Raw genomic sequence first — 22,784 nt, 5'->3', positions numbered from 1 at the left:
GTTTGAAGTCTCTCCGCTTGGCCAGTGACTGTCGAGAGAGATCTTGGAAGATTTATAGGGTGGCGTTATCGTAGGTGATCGAGGAAAGTTGGCGTACCTCCTTCATGATGGGTTCCTTTGCCGTAAAATAGTGCATTCTAAGGATGATGTCCCTGGGTTGGGACGGGTCTTGAGGGCGGGGTCTGAGTACACGAGGGGCGCGATTCAGAAGGAGATGGTCTTCAGGGGTTTGGGGGGGAACGCTGGGTGAAAATTTTTTGAGATAAATTTCCAAGTGGACAGACTTGACATGTTCAGGTATTCCCCGAATTCTCATATTGTTGTGTCTGGCCCTGTTGTTTGGTCCTCCTGGCCCTTCTGCTGCTGGAGAATATCTTGGCAGACTTGGCCCAAATCTGTACCAAGTGTTTGCTGATACCACACCACCTCTTCAACATGGTGTTCAAGATGGTCTGTTCTGTTCCCAATATCCGCGATATCTGTCTTTAGTGAATGGAGGGCCTGCACTGAGGCTTTAACGTCTTTCACCTCTTTGAGGAGAGACAGGAAGTCTCAGCGGGTGATAGGGGAGGAGTCGTCTTCGTCGGACACTGAATCAGAATGTTCACCAGATCTAGCTTGGATTTTTTGCTTGGATAGATAAAGGAGAAGGTCCCTCCCCGTAAATTTCTTCCCTTTAGGCATTTTGGAATAGGAGACAAAAAAGAAGCATATGGAGGCAAAAAAGATGGAGGGAACCCGGTTGTTCCACAGGGTGCAGCTCAGGGTCCAGAGGGGCACAAAGGCATAGTTAGAAGTCATTTGAGAGAGTTGAGTCAGGCAACGGAACAGGTAAGCAGGCAGGAGGACAACTTGGCGAGAAGGAGCCATAGTCCAAGCCGATGGACTATTGAACAGTCACTGTATGACAGGCGTTGTGCCAAGTAGTCAAGCGTGAGATTCGGTTGGAGTGAACTCAGCACTGGAGGACAGTAGTATATGGGCAAAGGGACTTCTGCAGCGTGGGTCCCCTAGGTAGGGAGACTTTGAGGCCCAGTGAGGGCAGGAGAGATGAGGTAGGCCCAAGCCTTCACCAGGGTGTGTGGAGTAGACTCCCCTTGAGAAAGGTATGGACAGGGTGTGGAGGATCGCAGTTGCTGCAGTCATCTCAGATGGAGCAGGAGACTTTGGCAGTGATTCTGCTGGATGACGAGCAGGCGATGACAGCTTGTCAGATGCTGCAGTCAGGAGAAAGACAAGCCTCAAGGCAGGAGGTGCAGGGTCCCGAGTCACAGGGCCGACCGTGATCTTATTGAGGTTCAGGTGCTAGGAAAGTGGACCCCCATCGATCCAGCCTCACAGGGAACCTGTTAGCAGCTGGTGTAGTGCGCAGCCTCGGGGGTCTAAATAGGAGGCGCAGCTAGGAGTCGAGCTCCCGAATCACTGAGCCAGCCAACCGGAAGTGAGCTCGTTGCGGTCCGGGTGCGCCCTCTATAACCCAGGCTCACAGGTACCCCGTTAATAGCTGGTGATGTAGTGCGCGGCTTCAGGGGTCCAGACAGGAGGCATGCAGCTCGCGGAGGAAGAGACAGGAGTCTGGGGAGGAACACGGGAAGATGGTGGCCCGCCGGGTCCCGAGCAGGAGCAAAAACAGTCTCTTTGGTCCAACAAGTCCCTCAGCCAGGAGGTCCCTCTCTCTCGCCAATTCTGGGGCAGCAGTTTAGGGTAAAATAGAAACCTAGAGAGGTGGGTTCTCTGGGAAAAAGAATTTGGGCACACAGAGTTCCTAGAAACTGCTTGCTGCCATCTCGGGTGCCAGGCCACGCCCCAGAGACATTATTTTTAATACAGGTAGGACATTTCATCTCTACAAAATAATACTTTCTCAATACAATGCATTTTGTTCCTCGCATTTTTTCTATTTGGAAATGAAGTTTTATGATTGCTGATTGAATACAAAAACTGGTGTGCTAAGAACTGACCACTAGATGGTAGCACTGCTTCATAATGTGTAGAGCTTAGTGAAATTTTCATTTAATTTGGTTCCTTGCTCTATTCACAGGCTATATATCGTGTGAAATGTGAATTTATAAATACAGTGCAGAATCGCATAACACGGAAGTGTGAAATAAAAACAGAACTTGAAGACTGCATCGTTGGAACTTTGCATCACTGTGAAATGACTTCTTTTGCAGTGATTATGCTTATAATTTGCAATGATATAAGAAGAGGCATTTATTATCGTAGTTTAATATGTTTACTAATGGAAGTGAAATTTACAGATATAAATTAAATTAGCAAGGATAGAAGCTAAAACAATAAAGGATCATAATATGTGCATATGTTATACATGGGTTGATGCAGTTACAAGACTTGTAAAAGAAAAAGTATAACATTTATTTTTCCCATTTTATAACAATAATGTTGTAAGCCAGTGACTACTGTGATAGATCTCCCTTGATAGATTCAGCTAAGTCTGGATATAATAGCAGCTAACATGCCACACTACTTACCGGGCTATACTGGATCTGTTCCTGAGAGTAAAATCTACTCTCTGATGGTGTCATTACTTTGAAAGTGCATATTGCAGAATGCTTTGATATGGTAGCAAGGAATAATTTAAAAAAATGTATCTTGTATATGCCTGGTCAGCCCAAAGCACATCGACTGCTGACCTTTAAGTACAAATGGCAGGTGGGATTGTGTGAAAGGACTAATATACAGAAAATGCAAGCTGCATTCCATCCAACTGTAAGGGTTAGTGCACGTGGATGTCAGAGTTCCTTCCAGTCTACTCCACATTCAATAAGCAGTAAACAGAGTGCTATTAAAGAGCTAAGCATAAGGATCATAGCACAAAAGCATTACATGACTGCAATGGATGCATTTTGCACTTGCATCTATGGCTCAGTATCCATGCTTGTGTCAAGTAAAAGTTCATCTTTTGTGTTGGGATAGATGATCCCTATGCCGAGCTCTGTTAGAGGTCTTCTCACCATGACAGCTTATCTTAGTTAAACATATACAAATCAAGCTATAAAAATCAAGCTAAGGATATGATTATGTGGAACGCCTTATTCTACACCCTTTTATCTGGTTTTAATAATCTTACTTGGCAAATGAAATCTCATGTTTGCACTGTTTGCAGAACTTGGTGTACTGGTGCAAGGAACGCCTTTACTAATACTTCTGCTCTTCCGCAATAGCTGCCATCTTGCTCCATTGCACCATATGCATCGGCAGAAATGTAGGTGCACTTGCGCTAATTGAGGGACATAGTGGGTCCAAAGCTGGTTTTCACCTCATAAATTTCCTCCAAATTTTTTGACACCATAGTAGTCTATGTAAAAGAAAAAAGAAAAAGAGATGGGGAACATTAGTTGCTACTATTGCACCCAGATGCTTCATTTCATTTGTACCTGCCTCTTGCTTCACAGCCACAAAATAATAATAAATCCGATGTTAAACACTTAGAAATCTTCTTGTACTATAAGATGATGGCTTTATTGATCCTTTTTGTTCACCATTTTTGTATCCATTGTAACATTTAGCCACAATTTATAATTGCACAAACATAATGCCTGCAGGGCTTGTTAGTAGGGATTTCTATAAAAGAATCGCCAAATAATCATAAGATGATCTGTAAAAATTGTTATTTATTTTTCTCTTTCATTATGGTTACAAAACATTTCACTTAATTGAGTTTCTCTGAGGGTTAACTTTTTTGCAGAGTCATAATCATAGTGAAAAATAAGCAAAGAAAGTGACGGGGGCAGGTTGGGCCTGCACTGCCTAGATAAATTGTTTCACATTCATCCACATCTCTTACATTACTCCACAATGGACCTATTCAATGTATCTTGTTGTTTTCTCCTGCTCACTTTCACCCTACTTCTCTCCAAACTTCTCTTCTCTCTCCAACATCCTCTTTTTCCATCCTCCCCATCATTATCTCTAACTCCTTACCATCCCCCACGCTGGTCTTTACCTGTGAACTATTTTGTTTTGTGAGCCTGCTTCACTCGCCAAACATTCAGAAACAAACCTTACACCCACAAATCTGATCCTTCTCATGGGTGCTGACGACATTTTACCAAATCATGTGCAACCCCCACTATCTACTTCCGCTCCTCATTCCTCCCCAAAACTTCCCATCAACCTCATACTTCCAATCCCTTTAACCTTATCCACATCCAAAGGCATAAGTATCATAGTAGAACGGGGTGCAGCTTTCCCAGGGCCCTCAGCTGGGAGGGGCCCACCTCCCCATGTGTACATGTGTTTTTTTTCACCCTTGGGTACATGGGGGGCCCTACAAAATGTTCCAATGGGGCCCACATAGTTACATAACTGTCCATTTCTCCATTCCCTTTGCCTATGCACTCTGGCACTTGAGGTGTGTTTGTATCCATCCAAGAGCTATTTATTTGAAAGTCCCTCAACCTCCTTTAATTATAGAAACCACACTTACCTTTTCCAACACTACATACCCTGCAGCTCTCTCCTATGGTGTATTCTCTTTATCGGTAAGATGTTTAAGAAAGGCCCTTTACACCATTAAGCCTGTAGATCTCCTACTCGGCGAGCAGATGTAATTGTTACTAGAAACAATATTGAAAGGGTGAGCCATTTGAGGGAAACATCTTGCAGATGTTAAAACAGACCTGAGGTTAAGGAATCCAAACCAATGTTGAGATCCTAGGGTGCCACAAAAATTTTAATTAGTGGCCGCAATCTTTTTACTGCTTGAAATAAATTGGTAAATGAGGCTCTGAGATGCCAACTTGGCATCAAGAAGAATACTTAGTGCAGACATTTGTACTTTCAGTGTAGAGAGAGCCAGACCCTTAACAAAACCATCTTTAAGAAATTCTAGAATAACTGGGATACTGGCCGACATAGGATCCTCTATCCTATGTTTTGAACACAAAATGAACTTGTTCTAATCTCTGTAATAATACTAGAAGAATTATTCTCTAGTATTTATTATTAAATTTCATCCGAGGCACCTTTTGTAATTTAAAATCGACCGCTCAACCTCCATGTCATCAAAGAGAGCGAGTCCAGATTTAGGTGAAGGACTGGACCTTGATGCAGATGATCTAGCCTGCCTGGCAGAAGCATTCTCCAAGCTACTGCAAACCAGTGATGGCGAGGCCAAAATAAGAGAATTGCACGTACTTCTACCATCTCTTTCTTGACTTACAATAGAATGTTAACAATGATGGGGAAAGGAAGGAACACATAACCCAGTTTGAAATTTCACAGTACTGATAGGACGTCTACTGCTAGTGCCCTGTTGTCTCTGTGATGGAAATAGAACGGAGGCTTCTTGGCATTCTGGGCTGTCATCAAACCGATCTCGGGGATCCCAAATTTCTGGCCTAGTAGGCAAAGAGACTCATGTAAGGCCCTTTCCTCTAGGAGGATTTGAAATCTGCTGAGATAATCTGCTATGGCACTGTCTTTGCCCGCTACATGATTTCAGATATTTTTATGCATATAATATCTGAGCTGTTACTTCTGACAATATTGACCTGCTTCTGGTGCCCCCTTGTTTGTTTATGTAAGCAAGTACAGTTCTGTTGTTGAAAAGTTTCTTCAGATGTTTGAACTGTAAGCAGTATTAGGAATTAGTTATATGAAAGTCCCACGTAAACAAACATACCAGAGGTTTTGAGCTCCAATCGACGTTTAAAATCTGAGAATAACTATAAGAAGCAGCATACACAACCAATAGGAAAACCTAGGGATAAAGAAAGCTCAACTCATCCCTCAATGCTATGACCAAGGTGTCGTCCAGATATTGCCACATGGTTATGTCACGCTTTCTTAGAACAGCCATATGTGGCTGGATCACGTATAAATAACTTATGGTTTAAATTTATTTAAAGGAAATAGCGCAGGGCGCGTAATTATATAATTGTAGATGTACTAATTTTGTTGTACCGTGTGGCACTTTGTATAGGAAATACACTAATTTCTGAGGTATATGTCTGATGCAATAAGCACTTGTTTGTGGAGTCAGTTGTGTAGCTTTGAGAGGAAATCCTCATTAAGGCTAATTAAGTCTATTCATGTGAGTAACCAACATAGAATAAATGCACCAAAGGAGGTTGTTACTGGTGTTCCCGAGTGACCTTTTGTCCAGTGTGTTAGAACCTGTCTGAACATTGTAAACATCATGTGATGTAGGATATCACAGATAAGTGTAAATTTTGTCAAGTGTAAATTGCATTTAAATTCATGTTTGGGGAAACTTATTACATCCCGATACTAGGCTGTCACCAAAATTGTAGAAAACAGCACTGGTTTGTACTGAAATGTATCATTGCTCCATCTGACTTTCTGACCACTGGTATCTTCGACCAGTGTGAACTGTCCTTGTCAGGACACTTGAGCTAAACAAACATACTTGCTTCAAGACCTGCTAAACATTTTTTTCCCTTCTGTAATTTCCTGTAACCTACAGATTAGACCCAATTCCACTCTGTTTCCGACTGTTCTGAAGTTTGGACCCCGCTCTTAGTACCACTGCTCTGCCTGCTGCCCAGTGCGATAGGCCAGGGGGGAATCCATTCACAGCAATGCTGATCTAAAGAAAGTGATCAGGAGTACCAGCAACCGGGTACACCAGCAGCAACAGTGACCCAAAGGGAATGCAGTTCTGGATGCCGTTAAGGAGTCCAGTGTTGGCAGCACTGTAAGCCCCTCCTACTACGGCAAAACTGGAATAAAGAAAAGGAACGGTGGCAAAGTAAGCCCAGCCAGTTCCCAGCAACAACAGACAGGGTGGAATAGGCGGTCCATCCTGTCACACCATAGCAACCACTAAAACTTTGGTGAAGGTTCTAGGTGACGAGGAAAGGCCAAAAGGAAAGCTGGTGAACTGGAAATGATGATCCTGATAAGAATATCAGTAATTGATGGTGCTGGATTGCAATTGGGATGTGAAGATTCAAGTCTTGTAGATCTACCAAGGTTAACAAATCTCCTTCCCCTACCGCATTGAGAATGGAGTTGACCGAAATTTGCAAGTCTAGAACAGTTCAGAAACCTCATGAAGACTTCCAAACTAAGAAAAGTTTTGAATAAAAAACTGTTCCTTCTATTTGCAGGGACAGGAACAATAACTTTTGTTTTCAACAGATCTTGAAGGTTGTGTTCTAAAGCTTGTTTTTCCTGGAGGGAAGACCGATTTGAGACATTCCAAAATGAGAAACTATATACTGTAGCCCTTTCCAACATCTTGTACCCACTGATTCGGAGTGGTAAATTTCCAGACCTCTGCAAAGTATGCAATTCTGCCCCCTACTGGGATAAACAGAGGTTGACCTTGAAGAAAGTCATTGCGCTCTTTGAAGCTCTTGCCTGCAGTTTTTGCAAAAGGCCCGCAGCAAGGACTGGCTAGAATTATTATAAAACTGCCTGGAATAATGTTTACCTCGGTCTAAATACAAGCTTCCTTAAACTGTTGTCTAGAAGAAAAAATGTCTTCCTCTTTATCTTGAGGTAGACTGTTAGATCTACTCACTGCAGACATCTGTATCGCAACATCCGGTTTCTCCCCAGAGAAAAGTAGCTTCCAACAGGAGTGTGGCCAGACAATTTTCTGCCTGCAGGTCTTTCGCCCAGGGGCATAGCCAAATAGCCCTTTTTGCTACTACTGCTGAAGTCGAAAAGAATGGTCTCACAAATAAAATCAATGGTTTTTTGCATAAATTCATATACATTTCAACAAATATTGTCTACTGATATTTCCTCAATGTCAGTATGCAAAACACTAAACTATAACCTAAGAGCTCTCGAGACTGAAGCTACTGCTACGCCAGACTTGAGGAAATATGTAACTTTGAAACAGCTCTCCATCTTTCTGTCCACAGGGTCCTTCAGGTGACACCACCATCTAATGGAATCGTGGTCTTTAGCAACCGACTTGCTTTAGCGAAATAAATATTAGGTGCAAGACTCCATTTGGATATATCATCCTGAAAGGGATATATATGGTTTATTTTCTTTATATTAGGTTGGTATTTATCCAACACTTGCCACTCTTATAAAGGGTATGAAAGCCCCAGCTTTCACCTGATGGTCTAAAAAGAGAGCATTCTGCAGTGTAATGGGGACAGGTGCATCATCCACACCCCTAGATTTGTGATATGCCCGAGGAAAACATTAGCAGAGTCTAGGTTAAACATCCTGGAATCTTCCTTGATCTCTCAATCACTATCCTACACAGAATCTAACCACAGTAAATAAAGTATTTTACTCCTTCTTGCTATTAAACAATTTAGTGGTAGCACCTCATACTAAACATTTGAAGATGTTACGAAATCAAATATTGGGTATAACAACTAAATTGTTAAAACATAAAGAACTTTTTTTTCCCCATATACACAGAATCTAGCTCTATCAGAGAACCCACTGAATCAGTAGATGGGCTGGACCTCTTTTTGACCCCTGCTCCAGAGACAAAGAATCATGCATTGGTTAGATCATCCAAGAGAAAAACTGTGTTTAATAAATAAGTCACGCCCACCTTGATGTGAAGCTTAAGCTCCTTCCCTTTTGAGGTTAACCAATCAGTACAAACAGGAGCCATGCCACTGCAGCAAGGCACTTAAGCCTATAATGGGATTTGAACCTGCGCTACAGCCATGAACTACCCTTTAAGTCATTGGCTATTAGACCACTGAACCACCTGGGTTTTGTTTTGCTTTTCTTTGGGCCACACACACACACCTCCTATATACTTAGCAAAGCATCAGGCTGAAGTAGAGTCATGGGTTCACCTGACAACCTACCACTGGGGGTACTGCAGTTTCAAGCAGGTCCCAGTTATTGGGAGACTGATTGCAATTGTGTGTACCCCCCTGGGGCATCTGGTTGCCATGAGCCTGTTTGTATGTCACTGGGTGTGTGAGTTTCAGACTTCTTAAGAAACTTTCAAATGACAAACTCTGCCTGGACCCTCTATATCCCATTGTCCGTGTCTCCCATAGGATGTAACAGAAATACAAAGGTCTATCGAGAATAGGCTACATTCAAATGTCCAGATACACTGGGCTCCCCAAGTACATAAAATAAAGGTGACACTCATATTGAACCATGCCCCACTTTTAGCTCAATGTATCATTCCTCACCGGCGATAATCAGTCTCTGGTGTGTCCCAACATACCTATAAAGGAATGAATCCATCCAAAAGGCTACATCCCTCACATTTTAGATTTAAAAAAAAATGGAGGTACATTTTTGAAAATGTGGGAAGGCTACATCAAGAATCTAACCCGAGAACACGCAAAGTAAGATTCAAGGATATCTGCAAAACACCACATGGTTCAAATTATGTTTTATAGCTCAAGACCCTCCCATTCAATTTTAATGTTACTGCTAGTGGCAGAGAGGTTGAGCAGTCGGAAATTGCCCATGCAGACCTAATTCTACTTCGCATGATAACAAAACACAACTTTATGCTTGGCATAAGTTACATTAATAGAGTACTATCCTGCAAATGACTCAAACTCAAATAACTGAATACAGCTATTTCAGTGAACACTTATTTATTTACATTGTGTACATATACAAACAGCGTTAAACATTTTGGAAAACTTGAATAAGTTATAATTGAGAGAAAAAAAAAAAAAAAAAGTGAAACATTCTGAAATATTGCCGGCTTTACCGCCGACTCAACATCCGCTTCAGCTCAGATATCTTTTCGCGCCTCCGCTCAGCACTGCGATCGGATGCTTTTTGCAAACTGTCATGGTATTTTTCTAATCCAGTTTTGAAACCAGTCATAACATCCTAAAAAGATAATAGGAAGAGATGTTAAGTAGGCAGGGGATACTGCAGTGTGACGGTAGGTGGGGGGATTTCTATCTTTTTCATTAAAAGTATATGTAGTAGAAATAACTACTGTATGTGTCCTCCTTTACAAGCAGATACATTGTCTTCATATATGTAACAGCATCTGCAAGGTAGGTGTGGTCCGGTATAGTTTAATTGGCTATAGCAGAATCATAATGTAATTTCACATTCTGCATAAGGAGCATACAGTGGTGTCATATAGAGTGCAAAAATAATTACTGGGAAAGATGTACTCAGAAGAGAAGACCCAGCCTATCCACAACAGAGAACCTACTTGATATTTCTTCTTCTCTTCCTCTGCTGTTTCAAGTAGCTGATCTTTCTTATTGCTTATTTGCTGGATTTCTTGAAGAACATGAGACACCCGTTCATGCACAGCCTGTCTCTTTTCTTGGATGTGACTGCAGACCCTGTATAAATGGAGATAGGACTGAGACTTTTATATTAATACATAGCACATGCACTGCTGTAACCAGAATTGCTCTTTCATTGTTTACAACTTTATTGAGCTACTTTTGTTTTTGGTACCCTGTATGGTATTTTAAAATTAATTCAAAACTCTACATGTGATAAGACTGTTCCATAAAACTGCACAACCACTTAGACAGTCATTGTTATCTAGCCATGTAAGAGGAATCAAAACTTACTCTAAGATTTCTTTTTTGCGCTCTTCAAAATCTTCTTGTTTCTTCTGGTTTTTAATATCCATTTTTGAAAGTTTCTCTTTCTTAATCATAATGGTTCTTTTTAATTGCGCATCTTCATTAGATACAGACTTCAGTTCCAAGTTTTTATTTACAATTTGCTCTTCTTTTTGTCTAGTCTGCAATAAAACAATCACAATGCCAGTGACTACCGTAAGGCACGGATTCCTTTCCTCACAAAACATAATCAGGAGTAGATAGAAAAGTTTGGTGTGTACCTCTTCGCGGATCTTCCTGTACGTCTCCAGGTTGGCTTCAATGCTGTGGAGTTTTTTATTGTAAGCCACTATATCTGACTGCCACAAACAAGCCACAGCCACTCTCTCTCTGTAATGGTCATAATTCTCACTTGTTTCTTGCTGTGAATGCAAAGTCAAATATTTTTATTTCTAAAGCACAAACATTTAATGAGGGGGGGTCCATAGTTTGAAAAAAAGAAGAGGGAGAGCAGGATAGTATTCCAAATCGAGGGAGGTAAAAACATGTTGAAGAAGTATTATAACTGAAACATGCAATGAATCAAACAAAGGAGAAGGTACTCCAAGTCAACTTAATGCAATGTGTAGCTATTATAGAAATAACATTTCTTCAAGTTTTTACCCTTGCTTGCTTCAGTCTCTGCACATTTTCCTTCATCCTCTCTGTCTTACTCTTGCGCTGTTCTGGAGATTCCACAATCTGGGATTTTAGGCGCTCTTGCTCTTCCTTCATGGTGGCTATTGTAAGCTTATACTGGTTCTGTGGCAAATAGAGATATTTTAATCAAATCAATTAGCAAACAATCATCTGCAGTTACACAAAATGCATTAAAAATGCACATTAGTCTTAAAAGAACTAGAGAGAATGAATTGCAGCTACAGTAATGACAAAACTAAGTATTCTCACCCAAGATGATCTAATTTACCCATTGAGAAGTTTACTCACCAGTTTCTTGTTTTTTTCTGCAAAATCAGTTTTTTTTTGTGCAATCTTTTCCTGAAAAACCACCTACAAAAGAAAACAATGGTATACAACATAATAGTTTGCAAATCAGTGTATAAAAGAAAAAAAAAAAAAAAAAAGAAAGATATGAGTAACAGAGCTCTGTTAGATGACTGCTTTTTATATTTGGAGGCATCAGTTCTTGGCCTGCCTCCGTGACAAAAAGAACACTGGTAAGAATTATTTTCAGATCCTGTTAATAGCAGTTTAAACGAGCTGCGTTTTATTATAAAATAGCAATCATTTGGTCAAACACTTAGATGGGTCGCCAGAATAAAAAAAAATTATAAAAAAAATAAAGTCATACTGAAACTGAATGCATGAAAAACAGAAATACAATTAAAAAAAAGGGGGGTCACTTACATCTTTTGCACGATATTCCTGGCTTATTGTCTGCTGCAAGTCATGGATATCACTAGAAAGTGCTTTGAATTCTGCTTGTTGTTCAGGCGGTACAGTTCTAACACAAAAATAAAAAGAACGGTAAAATATTTTTACAAAAGAAGAGCGCATACATTATATTGTTTCTTATTAATATGTGAAGACTGCACAGTGGTCAAGTAAACCTAGAAACTAAAAGGGCTGCAGTAAAATGAAACAAGATCAGCACTAGCAAGTAATAGTTAATTTAAAAAGCCTCATCTTGTCTGGCCAATATAAATAGAAAGTAAAATAAATGTACATCGTTCGAAATGAAGTCTTCTATGTGACCAGATGGAACACCCAAAGAACAATGGCTGCTTGTAGATATTTGCAGACATCCAAAATGTCATATGAATTGATGTACATTTCTTCTTATTTACTAGCCAGATAAAATAAAAGCTTTTTAAACGTATGGTCCCTAAACTTCGAAACCAGTGTTTTCCATTAATTTTTAGTGTGCAGTTGCTTGTGGAATAATGAAAAGCCAAGTTGTAGTATGATTGGAAGGGCTTTTGTTTTTTTTAAAAAAAATATTCTAAAGATCGTTCATCAGCCAAATTGAGGTTCATCTCTCTATAGTCAGAAGTGATACAGAACACTGCTCTAAAACATACATATTTTATCCCAGTGATTGCATTGCAGGTGATCTAAAATGCAAGGCTGTACTGCACCCGTTTGTGAAAGCCTATAAGGAAGTTGCAAACTTACGTGAGTTTCTCTATCTTGGCTTCTAACTCTTGAATCGTCCTCTGCTGCTGGTTCATATTCTCCAAAGCAGATTTCTAGAAGAAAACAGCAATAGTATAATTTCCAAATGAAAGATAACAAATTAAAGTAATAGGTGTCATTTAAATGAATAATATTAATAAAAAAAAAATTATATATTTTTTGCTTACATAGCTCATGCAGAATGCTGTGTACATCTCCTTTCGTGTTTCCCTGAAGTGAAAATAGTTAACAATCCCACTCAGCAGATAGAGAGTGCGCTTCCCTTCTAAACACAAGACACATTCTGTCAGGTTAATGTCCAGCTTGTCAGACTGCTGTCAACTCATCTATTATCATAAATCAAACTTACTTGGATTCAGAACATCAGATGGGTGAAAATCATACACTTGACACATCTGCAGGAATCGTGGCCTTCATATATATCAAGAACAGAGAAGAGCTTTAATAGATGTATACATTATGAAACCATTATATTACATGGTCTTGAGTATTAAGTTGTTAATAGTAGTCTATAAGTTTATTCTGATAGCTCATAGCAAACATTTTAAGAACATCTGCTCTGTTAAAAATACATTCACTTTACATTCAGAAGAAACACAGGATTTTTATACTTGCATTCAGTGCATTTTTCGGGGTCTGCTAGGGGGCACGGACACTGGGGTATTGAGGGTCCTTTCAGGAGCTTGACACTAAGAAAATCTGTATCTCCTCCCCTTTCTATCCTAAGAGCAGCCCCATCCTCAAGAAAAGTGAGGTGTGGAGATCTGCAAGAGAGCCCATGGTTCAGAACCTCAGCACTGGAGATAGCCAGGAGAAAAAAAAAACAGTTGTTCCTATAAAAAACACTCCGCTCCACCGAGTTTTAAAGTGGGGCTGTTGCAGCGCAGACAATACCAAGTTCAAATCACAAGTTGTAGGTGGATTGTATGGAGGCTGCCCATGTATCATTCCCTGCAAAAACACACTGCACTTCCAGATGGAGTGCCACTCTCTTCTGAAAGAAAACTAAAAGACCAAACTGGCTAACTGAAAGGATACATCTGTTAGATATATTTGACTGTATAGGGACTATTAATATAACAATTTATCAGTAGGCTATAGATCCAGTAATGATATTGGATGTACTTTGGTGATAAAACTAATCTGTGGAACCTTGTGCTTGCTATGGTACGTTCCTATACAGAAATGTCTTTGGTTCTTTGCCTCTGTGATGCATAATTTACGCCACTGTTGGATGCTTTTTGAATTTTAATACACTACATATACAACACACACTTTTAACTATTATTTTGTTTCTGTGTTTGATGTTTTAATATAATCTAATAAAAAATAAGTTTTATATCTATGTCTAACTGATAAGGGACTGGAGTGCCTCTATCTACTCTTCTCTGACCATAGTTATGTACATGTTAGAGTGCACCCCATCTATTTTGTGAGTTTATATTAAATCCTGAATAATAGATGACTAGTCCTAAATCTGTGTGCGACCACATCTCTTTTTTTCATATGAAAACTACTTTTTGCACCAGGAAATATTAGTCTTCCAAATCAGATTCCACCTTAGAGGAAGACGCCACAATGGCCCTGCTCACATCCTGAGAATGTCCATGAACCACAATCTTCTGCGAACAGAGGGAACAGAAAATCAGATGAAACTTCCATGAAACAGACATTGTGCCCACTAAAACTATCTGCGGAGCCCATGTTCCTGCGCAAAATCACTGCCCCTTGTGGCACAACTGAGGCCATTTTCATCATGTCCAAATCTAGCTGACCCCTTTTTATTTTTACAATTTGTTGAAACACTTCCAGATGTATAGCCCATTCTCCGTAGAGTAGAGCACGCCTGTTAAGAAAATCTTTTTGCCAGTTCTACACTTGTAGTATGAACACAGTTGAGATTGTTGTTAAAATATTGTTCTGCCCGACGCATTATAATGTTTATTCCCTCATAGCAAGAGTGCACTTTGTGCCTCCCTAATGATAGATGCATGCCACTGCCACGGCAATGTTTAGCTGAAGTTTAAGACCACTTCCCGCAACAGATGTTCTTTGACTAGAGCACGTTTTACACAGGTCTCCTTTGTAGCAGGTATCTCAGGTAATTTGACTTCAGTTCAAAGGCCCTGAAAACACTGCACTGTGACACACAAAGCTCCCTAGTCCAAAAAGCTTGAGTCTGCTGTTACAATTGTCTAATCCAAACTGGTGAAGGTGCAACCTTTGTTTAGGTTGTCCATCTTCAGCCACCAGAGGAGCTTCTGACACATCTTTGTAAGACAGTCCAGTGAACTGGCAGGTCAAGAAAAGGTGTAATTTGTCACATTTTGATAACAATTCAATCTGGAACTCCCTCGTATGGAACAGTGTAAATTGCACCATCTTGAAGATCAAGACCATCTTTTCCAAGACCTTCATGCAAAAAACTTCATGCATGATGTCAGATAAGGTCATCCTGCAGCATTATTATTAAAAGTAAAGCTGCTACAAACCGCTTTGAAAAAAAAGCACCCAGCCCCTGTGGGCACATCGAAAAAACTCCAGGGCGGAATACAGACTTGGTAGAGATATTCTAAAAGTCAAATTCCTGGAAGGAAAATCCATACCCCAGCATCAGTGTCTCACAAAAGATGCAAGACAAAACTAAAGTGCATTTAAGACACATTTCTAAATCACATTGAGAACAATTCACTAGGGTTCTTGTGTTGACAAATAGAAAAAAGTAGCAACAATTAAACTTTAAAAAAACAAACAAAAAAAACAGCTGTCTTCGCACAAGAAATGGAATACATACATGAGTTTCAGAATATAAGCCACTGGAGCAAAACCTTCAACAAGATGTGGGTACGGAATTTCTAAATCCATCGGTACCTGCAACATATAAGTTTACTTTTGTCAAATGTCAGCCTATAATATTAGCAACTCAAAAGCTCTAAATTAACAGTCTCCAACCAAAATTTGATGCTAGACACTTGCTGTAGAAAAAGGTTAATCGACCACATTACAACAAAAATATTAAGATGATATATTACTATAACAGCAGTACCATCATATTTGCCGTATAGGTAGCAACTACTTACATATATCTTACCTGGCCCCTTCGCTCTGAATTTACTAGTAATGCCAGTTGCTCTATACAGTAGAGCCAAATAGTCTGGCGAGTCTACGTTTAATTTTCAGATAATGAATTTAATCAGAATTTGTTCCTGAAAGCAACTTTACCAATGTAGCAGTTCCTTACCATAGCAATAGATGCACTATGTGATGCTACAGCTCTGCAACACATTGCGAATGTTTTCATTTTACCTGACAGTCAAGTACAGACTGACCTGGGGTGTGCATGTATGGCACAGAATAATGGTCCATTTGTGAACATTTTGGATCCATTGGTTTATGGCAGTTTATAATAGCAGAATGCACTTTCGTTGCCAACATATCTTTCATTCATACATCCACAAAAAATATGAATCCTTACAATTACCGCCTACTATTGGTACATAACATAGGCATAGAATACAGCAATGTAGACTCATGGAAAACACGTCCGTACCATATAAAACTGTTCCACTCCATGACTGAATACTTGCTGCAGCACTCTCATGAAGAGCTTCTGTACCCATTCTACCTGCAAATTAATTCATTGAGTTAAATCTAGGTATTAGGTTTACGAGATCAAAAAAGGACTAATTTACAAAGCAAAAAAATTGTAAACACAAAAATGAATATAGCTATATAAATAAATGTTATATTATATTTTAGATTCTAAATATGGTACCTTTACCACTGGGCAATTGTATGTTGATGAGCATCTCAAGTCCTTGAATAACTAAGGCTAGGTACAAACTGGAGCATTATCGTCCAATAATCGGGCAAATCAACCAAAGTCGGGTTAGTGTGTATAGTGACACGATGGTCGAAAGACGTTCCAATGTGTCGATTGTGGGCTCATTTGGTTGGTCGTACTGTTTAATATTTCACGATCTCCATAGATTACAGAGTCGTACTCTTTTCAGCCGATGCAAACAATGAATGTCCCGGGGAATAAATGTAGAGAGTACTGTAGAAGGAATAATTCAATTGTTCGTTCTGAGACAGAATGTTTTGTTTTAAGGTCACAGAAGCAAACGAAATTTGTTAGGACATGTGGATAGCTATAACAAGGCTGTTTTAATTAGTGTGACAAGAATGAATGAATATTGTGCCGTCATTCTCTGAAGACTGGAGGACCAGATGAAGAACACAGATCTGTGTCAGTGTGTATGCATGAATCGCCAGACTGATCGGACCTTCAGTCGCAGGTACAATAGTTATAGATAACACATCGGTTGGAAAGTTCTTCAGTGTGTATCTTAGAGAGAAATTTGGGTTTCCCAAAGATGTAATTTATTGCTATTTAAAACGTCAACATGTCATATTGACCAAATTTGAACAGGGAGTCCTATGAAAACGTTATTGCAGCCCTTGGGATATTCGAGGCTCATCTCCTTCACATACTCCTACTTAATAGGTGAATATGATAACTATAATTAACACACTTGAGAGAAATGGGAAGAGGACCGTTGCCCCCTGCGAGATGAAGACTAGAGTACACTTCTCAGTAGTTTTTGAAAGGCAACTACCAACTACTATTCAGATTTACATTCTCCACAGAGCATACCTCACTCCATGGAGACTGGCCAAATTTAGACCTGATCAAGCTACCGAATGTCCAAAATGTGGTGCTCCCTGCGACAATGCCCTAACATTAAATGGTTTTGCCTTTTTTCCCTCCAAAATCTGGGTTCTAACCATATTGTAAAATGCCAATTCCTCTTTAATTATAATCCTTTTACATTATGTGGGTGAAAAAAAACAAGAAACATAAAACAGTAAACTCATCCTAAACCTATGTAAATTATACTAGAAGAACTGGTCAGAAGCTACCTCATTGATAGATTACTATAGTATTGTGACATGCTGTAGTGTACTATATTCTTGTTATAGTAATATGACAATGTATAATTAAAGATTAGAATTTTAACCTACAACACAAATCGGTGATGGCTATTCCAACCAGATTAGAATGACTGCAACACATCTTACCTTCGGGTTAGGATAGATATCATTTTTCGTAAAGCTTTTACCTTCGGTACCAGTTAAAATATTCTGCCGTAAAAAATTAACCAGCTCTATTGCTGGAAACATCGGAAATGTCAGCTTATCCATATCTGTGACAGTAAGTGATGTGGACAGAAAAAGGAAGAATCACGCTGGGTCCTAGAAAAAGACAATTTTAAAAATCAGTTCATGCAAAAAAAAAAAAAAAAAAAAGTTATAAACATCAAAAACCAGGGACCTAAACAAGATGTGTTATTTACCTACTTACAATTATTATTGGCAAAAGTGAAGAAACAACCTAGGCATCATCATGATCAACATTTATTTATATAGTGCTACCTAATTCTGTAGCTCTTTACAATTGGGGACATACATAGTATTAGACAATACTGGGTAATAGAGACAGAGAGGTCTGAAGGCCTAGCTCGCAAGCTTACAATCTATGGGACAATGGGAGTTGAATGCATGAGGTTAAGTCTACATATTGTATTTTGGTCCATCCAGATTGCAAAGGTATAAAGTGATTTGTATGCTATATGATCCAGTCACACAGCAATGTTGGTCAGGGGGGTCAGAGGGTTGTTGTCTTGGGTGAATTGTGTAAATGGTGGCAATAAGGTAACTTACTGAGGTTAAGCGGGTGGTTGAGGAATATTATAAGCTTGCCTAAAGAGGTGAGTTTTCAGAGAACGCTTGAAGGTTTGTAGACCAGAGGAAAGTCTTATTGTGCGAGGGATGGAAATCCACATAGTGGGTGCAGCTCGAAAAAAGTCCTGTACACGGGAATGGGAGGATGGCATGAGAGTTGAAGAGAGACGCAGATCTTGTTCAGAACGATGTTATCGATTTGGGAGGTATTTTGAGACAAGTGAGGAGATGTATGTTGGTGCAGTTTTGTAGGTTAATAGAAGTATCTTATATTGGATTTGGTAAAAAGGCAACAGAGTGATTCAGCAGATGAAGAATGATTTGAAAGGAAAATCAATCTAGTCTCTGCGTGAAAAATAGATTGTAGGGGTAAGAGTCTGTTTTCAGGTTAGACTAGTAAGGGTGGACTTGCTATAGCCAATTCGAGGGATAAGGACTGCATGAACTAGAGTTTTTGGAGTGTCATGTGTAAGATATTTGCGTATTCTGGAAATGTTTTTAAATACACAAAATGTGATTTACATATAGAGTCGATGTGGGGAACAAATATTACTTTCGAGTCAAGGATTATTATTAACTCTGTTTTTGAAAGATTGAGTTGGCGAGAAGCCATCCAAGATAAAATGGCAGACAGTCAGTAACACGGGACAACAGAGGTGGCGACAGATCACGAGAAGATAGATAAATTTGGGTATCATCCACACAGAGTTGATTCTGAAATCCAAAGGAACTTATTAGTTTTCCTAGAGAAGATGTACAGATAAAGAGCAGCAGAGGACCTAGTACTGAGCCTTTCGGTACTCGAACTGATAAAGGAAGCGGAGCAAAGGTGGATCCAGAGAAAATAATAATGAAAGATCAACTAGAAAGGTAGGATGAGAACCAGGATAGGACGGTGTCTTGAAGACCTAGGGATTTTAGCATTTGTATGAGAAGAGAGTAGTCAACAGTGTCAAATGCAACAGAGAGATCCAGGAGAATTAGAAGAGAATGGTTTTAGTTGTGATGAAATCATTGACAACATTAGTCAACACAGTCGCAGTGGAGCGTTGAGACCAAAAGACTGACTGAAGAGAATTCAATAGGTTATTTGATTACATTCCATGGCAATTTTCTAGGATTGCCTAAAATATATAAAAGTAAATCAGACATATTACAGAAAAGTTTACATTTTCATGACTTTATAAGTTTTCCTTTGACTAATGCACATAAAAGCTAACGCAATAAGATACCAATTTATACCCCTAAATATCACAAAAAAATATACAAAATTGTATTCAGTAGAATAGGAAATTAAAAATGTATTACCTGCAAAACTGACACAGAACATAACCATATTGTCTTCTAAAGATTAAAAAATGTTCATTAATAAATAATTTATCTTATTCACCAATCATAACTGTCATTTCTATCCAGTTAATATTTGCTTCACTCATCATCATCATCTATTTATACACTCTCCTACAACATAAATTAATAGCTGCTTGGGGCTGATGTCAGGACCAACTCATAGAATAACTGTATATTACAGACGTGCTTTATCCCTGGTCACAGGTTATAAACTGCATCCAGGAGGTTGCTTTCTGTTACACGTTATGTATATATGGAACATCGCGTGTCCCTCATATACGTGGATCGGGGAAGAAAATCCAATGTATCATGTCTGGTTACATGTACTGTGGTAATTAAGTAGTTAGATCAGGTAAGACCTGACGCTACTCACGATATATCGCCGCTACTATCTTGTCAGGCGCAGTCTCTTGCACGAGCGTTTATTAACCGGGCACTTTTTAAAAATGTGTGACGTCAAAAGGCAGCGCTTGAGGTGGACGCATGCGGGTTACGTCTTTCCCTTAATGAAGATGGCGACTGCTTTCTGATGTTATTGAAGTGTGCAGTGAGGTAGGTTGCGCGCGCACCTTATGCTGAACTGGACAGGGTTGGCGGGTGTGATGGGTGGTGTGTGCTGTGATACGGGGTGTGCTGTGATACGGGGTGTGCTGTGATACGGGGTGTGTTTGCAATGGTGTTCGCGTCGAAGAACCGGGAACCTGTTTGGATGTGAGAGTGGTTTATTGGTTTCTTGTGTTGAACTGTGTAGGATGTCTATCCCGAATGTATTTAAGATAAAAAAAACAAACAATGATAGCATGAAATAAAAGTCAATAATAAAATAGTATAAGGTTTATTAATTGCATATAATACAAATAAATGTGTGTGTATATATATATATATATATATATATATATATATATATATATATATTTTAAATTTAATATAATAATATTTTTTTTTCTTCTTTGGCCGATGGATGGCTTAATGGATTTGGTTGTAGAGGGAAAGTGGATGATGAGTGGTTTAAATGTTTCAGCTGGCCTGGACATGGTGTAGATATATGTGATGTGTGTTCAAACTGAAATGATGAAAATATTAGGGTTAGCAATGGATGAAGCTTGTGGTATACGTGCAGTGATAATGTGATATATGGAGGGATGTACTAAACGGATGATCACAGAAAAGACGAGGCATAAAGCTAGCTTCTTATTCATGCTCCAGCTTCTTATTCACAAAAGCTTATTTTTAAAGGATTAAATCAAGTCGGATCACCGATTTCGCATCAGATTAACACTAAAGGGGGTCCCTTATACAAACTGCAATAGTATTTAGCCTGACCCAACAAGGGTTTGGCCATGTGATCAGGGGACAAAGTGGGCAAAGTTACCATATCTTATAATTTTGAATAAGTGTGGTTTTCAAGGGTAAAAGAGCATTGGGCCACTAATTTGATATCTATGCTTAAAACGTGATCATCCTACGTAAATAAAAAGGATATAGCGATCTTCCCACTGGAAACACATAGAAAACACTCCACAGTGGACTTATCTATGCTTAAAATGTGATCATCCTACTTAAATATGAAAGCTTTTTTTTTTATACAATTAACAAATAATATATCACTACAGCATAATATCACACACTAAGGATTGTTATAAATACAGATTAGCTGTATTATTTTATTATAATATGCCTGGTCCACACACAACAAACTCCCCACAAATAAATATATATATATATATATATATATAAAATATATAGGATAATGTACTTCACAGAGTTTTTAATTTATTCTGATTTATAGTTAAAAGCTGTATGTTTCTTGTAGTGTGCAGAATTCTGACACCCAGTGTTGTGGGGGTGAACTGCAGGTAATCATCCTGATCATCCCTTTCTGTGATCATCCTTTTAGTACATCCCCGTATATGGATGTGTTCTAAGTTACAGTTAGTTGCGGAGATAGGGATGGTAAACATAGCATATATGACAGTAATGGGTAGCAGGTAGCCCCCTAGCTATCACTTGCAGCTTCCTGCTTTGTCAGATTTGTTTGTTATACAGTAGCAAGTGTCATTTCTTTAAAATGCCTCCTGATATGTTTTAACAGATAGGCGTCTTCGTGATTAAATTAATTGTTTTAAATTATTACTGAGCCGAAGGGTAATGTGCGACCCTTTTGAAAGTTAGAGGGCCACCCGTTACTTGGGTATGTTGTTGATGATGTTTATTGGTGTTAGTAGAAACTCACAAGAGGGAGATTCAATTCTGAGTGAAGTGCCTTGTTCTTGTGTTATCCACTCTGAATGCCAGGGAAGCAATTAAATTCCTGGACCCAGCTGTAATGCCGGTGGGTCCGCTGGCATTTCCCTTGGAATGTCGACATTATTGTTGTCAACAGTCACAATGTCAACATTTTAAACATGTCGACAGAAGGCATCTGCCGACAGTCTGTCTGTTGTCATTTTGGTGACTGCAGTCTGACTGTCTAAATATTTACTGTTTCCAACCCACTGAAATAGGTAGTGTTGTGTTTGCAGTTCCTTTCTTATGCGTCTGTATTGGTTGAAGGGTATGCTGTTGAGCTATGTGTTTTTGTGTCAGCTGCTCTTAAGCTGTCTCTAGGCTTATGGAATGTTTGGAATGGATGTTTGAGTTCTCATTGAATAGTATTAGATCCTTTCCCAGACAATTTTGCTCTACCAGTTTATACCACTACACACACACGATCATTTTATTACTCATATTTATTCCTAGCTTATAGATAACTGTGGCCCCAGCACCTGACCACATAGCTGTGCACATTTTATTAGGGTGTACACCCAGGGAAACACAGAGAGGCATTCTTTGCGCTGCAGCTTGCCACTGGAAGGGCGTGTTTAGCACCGCCTAGGGTATCTAGAAGTGCCCCCACAGTTCCTATTATGCCACACAGTAGTGCCTCCAGTTCCTATTATGCAACACAGTAGTGCTCCCAATTCTTATTATGCCACACAGTAGTGTCCCACCAATTCATATTATGTG

General features: G+C 39.4%; 1 protein-coding gene across 1 annotated transcript; it reads right to left on the bottom strand.

The window, feature by feature from the left end:
• Positions 1-9,514: 9,514 nt before the first annotated feature.
• On the bottom strand, positions 9,515-20,253 carry LOC142099247 (kinetochore protein Nuf2-A-like). The gene is made up of 14 exons (XM_075182508.1): positions 20,152-20,253; positions 17,766-17,939; positions 16,234-16,308; positions 15,478-15,554; positions 13,033-13,094; positions 12,851-12,948; positions 12,663-12,736; positions 11,895-11,991; positions 11,475-11,537; positions 11,151-11,288; positions 10,769-10,909; positions 10,494-10,669; positions 10,121-10,256; positions 9,515-9,783 (listed from the first exon to the last, which is right to left on the bottom strand). Exons 2-14 carry the CDS (start codon positions 17,886-17,888, stop codon positions 9,655-9,657), a joined length of 1,389 nt encoding a protein of 462 aa, XP_075038609.1. The 5' UTR covers positions 17,889-17,939; positions 20,152-20,253; the 3' UTR covers positions 9,515-9,654.
• Between the last annotated feature and the right edge of the window lie 2,531 nt (positions 20,254-22,784).

The sequence above is a fragment of the Mixophyes fleayi genome, chromosome 8, assembly GCF_038048845.1.
Source record: "Mixophyes fleayi isolate aMixFle1 chromosome 8, aMixFle1.hap1, whole genome shotgun sequence".
Classification (NCBI taxonomy): domain Eukaryota; kingdom Metazoa; phylum Chordata; class Amphibia; order Anura; family Limnodynastidae; genus Mixophyes; species Mixophyes fleayi.
The sequence above is the reverse complement of the archived record's forward strand: the minus strand, read 5'-3'. Positions and strand labels throughout refer to the sequence as shown.